At 43.6% G+C, this 7,917-nt stretch overlaps 1 protein-coding gene across 1 annotated transcript; it reads right to left on the reverse strand.

Moving 5' to 3' along the window:
• Positions 1-4,854: 4,854 nt before the first annotated feature.
• On the reverse strand, positions 4,855-7,681 carry LOC100193658 (uncharacterized). Its single transcript, NM_001138751.1, has 5 exons — positions 7,570-7,681; positions 6,755-7,419; positions 5,766-5,898; positions 5,492-5,576; positions 4,855-5,393 (listed from the first exon to the last, which is right to left on the reverse strand). Exons 2-5 carry the CDS (start codon positions 7,345-7,347, stop codon positions 5,080-5,082), a joined length of 1,125 nt encoding a protein of 374 aa, NP_001132223.1. The 5' UTR covers positions 7,348-7,419; positions 7,570-7,681; the 3' UTR covers positions 4,855-5,079.
• Between the last annotated feature and the right edge of the window lie 236 nt (positions 7,682-7,917).

Below are 7,917 nucleotides of genomic sequence, written 5' to 3' on the forward strand. Positions count from 1 at the left end.
GAGATTCTTGATACGATTGAACTCATTTATATCAAGAGCATCATAAAAGACATTCATGGCTTGATCATTTGTGAGGATATTCTCATTATCACTAACGGATGGTTCATCTTCCTTCAATACAACAAATCCATCTCTAACAATTGGCCAAATTTTTCCACCCATTGCTCTAAGATGCATTGACATCCTTATTTTCCAATAATCATAATTGTTCCCATCAAAGTGCGGTGGCTTCCCAATGTGCACATTGTTGTTGCTAGCCATTTTGTCCCACTCCGGGATGATTAGATCCACAAACAATGGAGTCCTCGGCTCTGATACCACTTGTAGGATCTAGGACACCGGCTAGAGGGGGGTGAATAGACGGTTTTGACTAAAAACAACAATACTAAGTAAATTTAATCAATACAACAAGAGGAATAAATTTACTAGTGTCAATAAGTAAACAATGTATGAAAGACAACTACGGAGATTGAATACTTGAAGAACAATAAGCAAAACACTAATCAATTGCAAGGCAATAAATAATGCTAGAAGGAATAGACACCGAAATTTATCCCGTGGTATCGGTGATTTGCCGATCACCCCTAATCCACGTTGAGGTGGACTTCAAGCTCTCACTTGCTCCTCTATCAAGACACGACTTGATCTTTGAGCCAAGTGGACAAGAAATCACTCAATACCTCGATTCCACTAATGTCACCTTTGCCGCTCCGGCGAGGTAGGCGCGAACCCCTCACAATCAACACCGCGGCTTCTCCACAATCTTCTTGGAGAGCTCGACGGAGATAATCACCCGAGCCGTCTAGGAGACGGCAACCTCCAAGAGTAACAAGCCAACGACGCTTGCTCGGTGTACCACCTAGTGCCTCAAGAATCACCAAATGATGCAAATGCACTAGGAACCCTCAATCTCTCACTAGAATGCAATCTCAAGCAAAGAGTGTGAGAGAGTGAGTTGGAGGATCACAAATGAGCTCAATGTGTGCAAGGAATGGCCAAGAGAGGTCTCACACACGAGCTACCCTTCTATTTATAGTCCCCCATCTAAAACCAACCGTTATGTGCAAAAGGGGGCAGTTCTGCGCACACGCGGACCGTCCGTGCCCTAGGGCCGGACGGTCCGCCGTACACCAAAACGGCTATAATGACCGTTGAAACATGTCAGAGCAGACTCAAAAGGTGGGTCCGGACAGTCCGCCCTTCAAGGCCGGACCGTCCGCGACCTGGCAATTTCAAACACCCGAGCCTCGGATCAAACGGAGTTAACACACGCGGACCGTCCGGCTATAAATCCCGGACCGTCCGCGACCTGAGACAGTACTGTCTGGACTGGTCCCCCGGACCGTCCGTAGTACAAACCAATAAAAACACACAGTCCCTGTCCAAAAACGAGTTATACACATGCGGACCGTCCGCGCCTCACAGGCGGACCGTCCGCCTATAATTCAGGGACTGACCCGAAGCCACCTTCCTCTGGTCAGGACTGCGGACGGTCCGGCCCTAAGGCCCGGACGGTCCGCAGTGCAATAGAACACCGAGTCATTACAAATGGTCAAACCCCGGACCTGCTGGAGGATCGCGGACGGTCCGCCCCCAAGGGCCGGACAGTCCGCGCGACCAAGACTTCTCAAATTTCAAACATGCTTTTGAATGAACTTTTAACTCACGGAATGAGAAGCGCTGTTAGCCCTTATGCAAATGCAACAACTTGATGCTCTATGAGGCACTAAGTTTTACACAGATCTAAGTCATTGACCCCTCTTAATAGTACGGCTATCTAGCCTACTAATCCGGTCAGGTATCTTCTCTAAACACCTCAAGACCGGCAAAAGTAAAACCTATATTATACCTTTGCCTTCATCTGATCCACAACCAATGCGTATGACTCTTCAACATTTCCTGTTCTATGTGGTCCAACCCTGCATTCTTATTTCTCCAAGAATCGTTAGTCCACAAGTAGTTGTCATTAATTACCAAAACATTACCAAAGGGGCCTAGATGATTCACAACGGCTCACCGGACAGTCCGGTGATTTATAGCCGTACGTCGTTGATCGTCTCCCGAGAGCAGCCAGTCGACAGTCGCCAGCCTGGCGCACCGGACAGTCCGGTGCTCCTAGATTGAACTGTCTTTGGCTGAAGAAAGCTATCTCTTTTCCGAAGTGATTTTTCCTGTTTCCAGCACTTAGACACAATACATTAGCTCTTAAAACAATGTACTAAGTTTAGAAACATACCTTTAATCTTGATTTGCACTTTGTCCATCAATTTGCATAGATTTACACTTAAGCACTTGTATTGGCACTCAATCACCAAAATACTTAGAAATAGCCCAAGGGCACATTTCCCTTTCACAAAGGCATTGTGCATACTTTACAAAAAATATGTGTTTGGTCTTATAAAAAATGCTACGATGGTTGATTGCAAACCACTTAGTACCCCACTATCAACAAGTGAGAAGATTGCTATTCATGAAGTGGAACTATTAGGGCCAAATGCTATAACAAGTTATAGGAGTGTGGTACAAGCTTTGTAATACCTCACGTTGCTAAGGCTTAATATAGCCTTCTCGGTCAACAACGACATTCAATTTGTACATGCTTCTATTGCTATTTATTAGGTTGTAATCAACAGGATTCTATGGTATCTCAAATCAAGTTCAGAAGTCAGGTTGAAGCTAGACAAGTCGTCCACTTTGATAGTAAGTGAGTGTTTATATGTAGATTGGGTAGATTACGTAGATGGTAGAAGATCTGTAGGTGTTGTTGTATTTTAGGCACTATTCTCATATCTAGGAGTGCAAGAAAATAGACCATTTTTATTGATGTCAAATACTAAATTCGAGTGTCAAGCTTTGTCAAATACTACAATAGAGATAACATGGATTCAGATCCTATTGAAGGAGTTAAAAATTGGAAGTCCAAAGACATCACATGTGTTGTGTAACAATATGAGAGCAAGATATATGTCTTCTAATCCTATGTTTCATGCCAGAGTTAAATATATAGATGTTGATTATCATTTTTGAGACAAAGAGTTACAAAGAAGCTTCTTGAGATTGATTTTGTACCAACTGGAGATAGGTTGCAGATGTCTTTGCCAAAAACTCTTTCGGTGCATCAACTATAAAATTTAGTCTTAACTTGGAAAGTTATGATTGAGGGAGCTCTTAAAAGATGTGTCTTGTCCAATTCCTTTATTGTATGTCGAGTTTAGTAATTACTCTATCATGTAAATAGTTCAACCCTACGTATAAATACCACATAAAGACATTGACCATATGGAGGACGGATGCTTTTATGTGACTATAGTTTTTGCCGCTAATTTTTGACACAAAATGCGTGGTGAATGTTAGAACCCTAGCAGGAGCACCGAGGTGAGGGAAGTTTAAAGTCTAGGGCACACATGTACACTAGAGTAGGGAATCATGTTGAGAGGGTGGTAGAATGAGGTTAGCACTGGCTCCCTCTCCATGAGGATAGAAGAGGGGACGATAGAGCAATAGTAGGGTTGGTGGCATCGCGAAGCTCAAAGGGCTACCGACAGGACATCGACATCAGGACGAGGACGGTGGGAGGTCTGTAGTGCCATGATGTTATGGCTTTGTCAATTGTCGTCTTGCACTCAAGGTTGCGGTGGCCGAAGCCGTGACAAATGCTATAATTAACAGGATCACAATAGTCACACACTTGGTAGTCAAAGATCCGCATCAGTTCCTTCTATATCATCTCCCTAACTCCCACTTTTTCACCACCCTTAAATCTGTGGCTATTGCAGCGTTGGTGTTTGATTCCTCTAACTTAAGTTTAGTTTGTGTAACATCAAATGTTTCAATATCAATTATGAGTATTAAATATAGAGTTAATTAGGTTTAGTAAATTTGTCTCGTCTTTTAATCTTAATCCATGTGATTAATTATATAATTAATACCTGTAATTATCATTCAAACATTCGATGTGATAGAAACTAAACTTTTGTTGGCTAAAACCAAACACCCTAGGCCTATCCCCTGGACAAATACACTATATTTTAATTAGATTTTTATATATGTATTTGTATAGATTAAAATAGTATGTACATATTAAATATGTGTTTAGTTCATAGTTTAGAATATAAAAATTAGAGGAAAGAGTGAAAACACCCTAAATTTGGATATAGAAGGATAAGCCCCTAAATTTATAGGGTGTTATTTAGGGACAACGGATGTGGGTTTAAGGCCCTGTTTGGGAACAAAGTTTTTGAAAACCACAGTTTTTGAAATACTACAATATACTTTAGTCATGACAATACCGCAGTTTATAATACCGCAGTTTTGAAAACTGAGGTCCAGAGCTAAGTTTAGAATGCCTTAAAACAACTATAGTATTTGCAATACTTCAGTTTTGAAAACAGAGATTTTAGCCAGCTTGCCAAACACCATTCTGTATATAATACTGCAGTATTTGAGAATACTGCAGTATTCTTCCAAAACTGTGAAAAAACTTTACTCCCAAACACCCCTAAGGTGTCCCTAAAGCTGATGATGCCCGTGCTGCCGTGCAGACAATCTAAGGTAAGACATCAAAATTTTGTTTGGTTGCAATTACAGAACTGAATGAGATGAGATGATTTGTCAAATAAAATTGTTTGGTTCAGAGTTAAGACCAGAATGGACCATCTCTAAAAAAAAAATATTTCTATTTAATATCACCCCGGGTCTCTCAAGATTGGGGGACGAGTGCATCGTCTGTGGCGCTCTCTCTCGCGGTTAAATTCATCGTCATCCATCGGCTAGGCAAAGATTTTAAATTTTTATCCGAACAAAATAGCGGATCAAATCATCAAAGTATATAAACCGCAGGAACAAGGGTTTTTTCTTTCTTTCTTTCTTTCGAGCATCGTTTTCATCCACACATCCTGCGTCTGAAGCAAAGGTACACAGAACGAAACGAAACTCATATCTGCGGCGCCCTTCATACTTGCATGTATCGCTTCTTTTACCGAGCATGCGTACAGTATATCCTGTATCCTCAATCATCCGGACATGGCATACATCCACAACCTCTTCCGAGTTGCAAGACGACAGCAGCTCGCCGCCGAATCAGCTGCTGCTGCTCTCCGACCACGCATCACCGCCCCACTGCCACTGGCCAGCAGGAGGAGCCGCTGGCGGGCCTTTCATGTTGAGGCTGAGCGCCTGGGTCTGCTGCAGAGGGTGCAGCGGATGGTGCGGGTGCTGCTGCTGCTGCTGCATCGCCAGGAACGGCGGCACTGCTTGGCTGGGGTGGTGGAAGGCCTGCTGGTTCCCTCCACCGAACGGGTGCGGCGGTCCGGCGAAGCCCATCATCTGGCTGCCCATCTGCCCCGTTGCCACCTTCAGCCGCTGCAGCTCCGATTTCAGGGCCTCGTTCAGAGCTGCGACAGGATCGTGTTTGCGCTGCTCAGAAGAGGATCTTGCAGAACGAGAAGAAGGAAAAATGTGCAGCGAGACAGTGGTGTTCAGCTTTGTTTACCGTCTTGTAGGTGGATCTGTTGCTCTGTGCTCTGCAGACGTATCTTCAGCTCGCTGTTCTCCACAGTCAGCCCAGCTGTGTCTCTCTGTTTGTATTAGCATGTAGGAAGGAGGAATGATTAGCTGTAGCAGTGAGAGATTAAGGGGATGTTTGGTTTAATTTTTAGTCCCTCTATTTTATTTCATTTTACTACCCATTGTCAAATACAGAAACTAAAACTCTATTTTAGTTTCCATAAACATCATCAACATCAACAGAGAAGAAGCGTTCGCACCTGCAGCAATGCCAGCTGGGTCGCCAACGCTGTGGCGTCTCTCTGCATGAACTGTACCTTCCGCTCAAGTTCAGCGATGTACCTCATCTTCCTTTCTTTTGATCTTGCTGCTGACTGTCTATTGTTTATAATCCTATCGCATGATTCACCAAGCAGTAATCAGAACAGACAGACAATTAAGCGTTTCTCGAACAAAAGGAGTAAACTAGTTTTTTTTTTATTAAGAAAAGGTTTGGTTTCTACCAATGCCGAGTTCTTCTGATCTCATTATCCTTGCAACTTTAATTCTGACTGCAGGATTTTTCTCATCAAGAAAAAAACCGACATGCAAGGATTATACTCCAGTTTACAACAACAATAAAGGAAAAAAACCTTAATGGTGGTATTATTAGTGGCATGAAAATGTATGTATACACATCAATAGCTGTTTTTAATGCGTTCCAATCCAACGACCATTTTCCAATTATATTCCATCCTTTCAACAATTCTATTTTAAAAGTTAAATCACATCGACACATCACAATCAAGAGAGCAAAAATTAGGTGGTACAAACTTTAATTTATTTTAAATGGAGTAAGAAAAGTGATACTTCAGAAGAAGAAAAAAAAGGACGAATGCAAATACTGTTACGTTCTGGCAACTGGCAAGTCTGCATATATTTAGGAAGTGCAGGAATGCAATATACAATTTCCTTTGGACTATAACCAGTTCTGAACCAAAAAAAAAATCTGATAAGTCATCGCAATTAGGTTTGTCTCGTTACAAAAAGTTGGTAATACCAAAATACAGAATCACCACAACAGAGTCATCCATCAGAACAGTGCATGTCATCTATTTACAAAATCATCATGTAACAACTCGAACCAGAATGTTTAACTATCTCTGCCAGGAAAGCACCGAATTCAAAAATCCATTTTACTTTGACGAAGAACACATTCAGATGAACTTCATAAGGAACAAACAAAAGAGATCCACAAAAAAAAACATACCTTTTTGCCTTCTTTGGATCGATGAGCGCTAGCTCGGCAAGCTTTGCAGCGGACATTGCCCTTTTCACCTCCGCCGGCGACGCACCCTCCATCGCCGTCGTCCCAAACAGATGCTCTGCGTTGATGGAGCTCGAGGCGTCCATCGAGTGCCTGTGATGGTGCCTCTGCCCCAGCTGCTCAGCCCCAGGCGCCGCAGACGCCTCCGTTGCCTCTCCCCGACCCCCGCCGGCCATGGCGCACGATGACGACTCCGACTCCGACGACCCGCACCGCGAATTCAGCTTATCCACGTCGAGGAACATGGAGAAGAGCTCCTCCTCGTTCTCGTCCGACAGCGCGGGCGCGTCGCCGGCGCCGGGGGCGCCGAGGTCCAGGTCGTCGGGGAGGCCGATGATCTCCGAGAGCGCGCGCCGGTGGCCGGGCTTGCGCAGCGGGGAGTCCGGCATGCTGCTGATGTCGCACTCCGTGTGAGGAGTCGGCGAAGGCGCCACCGCGTCGGACGAGGATTGAATCTCCGGGCCATTGCCGGCGTCGTCGTCGTCGTCGCCGCCGCCGCCGCCGCCGCCTGCGATCGGCGTCTTATCCATGTTCATGGTCTTGCCGACAAGAATCTCCTAAAAAAACGCCTTGACGGAAATACGTCGTTCCACATAAAGCTCCGAAAGCTGAAGAGGAAGAATGTAGAACATAAGTTCTCGATAAAGGAGATAACAATCTGACGTAAAAATCTGGATTCGAAAGAACCACAAAGAAATTATTAGATCTAAGTTTGCTTCTGATGAAAATCTGGAATCATGCAAAGAAGAGCATATGACCTGTGATTTCAGTGTCCAAACCAAATAGAAGAGAAGGACGATCGGAAAGAACCCTTTTTTTCTTCTTGGCCTCTTTTTCTCAGACTTGGGGATTCGTGTGACTCAATTTTGGATGAGAATGGAGCATGCAGAATCCTGGAGACTCGGTAGATTTATATAGGACATTATTTCTTGGTAAAATAAATTTGATGTGGAGTGTGGATCACGTGTGTGAAACTGTGAAATGGAACAAGAAAATGGAGGATTTTGCCAACCATAACAAAAATCACATTTTATCATATGAAAGGGTGTAGAAGTTAAAATACATTTCAGTTACTGTAGAAACACATTTTTGTTTTAAAAAGGTTT

The sequence above is a fragment of the Zea mays genome, chromosome 1, assembly GCF_902167145.1.
Source record: "Zea mays cultivar B73 chromosome 1, Zm-B73-REFERENCE-NAM-5.0, whole genome shotgun sequence".
NCBI classification, from domain to species: Eukaryota; Viridiplantae; Streptophyta; class Magnoliopsida; order Poales; family Poaceae; genus Zea; species Zea mays.

Coding starts and splice junctions, on each gene's coding strand:
- LOC100193658 (NM_001138751.1), bottom strand. CDS start 7,347: ATGAACATGGATAAGACGCCGATCGCAGGCGGCGGCGGCGGCGGCGGC. Junction 5,577..5,765: donor CCCAGCTGGCATTGCTGCAG/GTGCGAACGCTT, acceptor TAATACAAACAG/AGAGACACAGCTGGGCTGAC. Junction 5,394..5,491: donor ACAGATCCACCTACAAGACG/GTAAACAAAGCT, acceptor ATCCTGTCGCAG/CTCTGAACGAGGCCCTGAAA.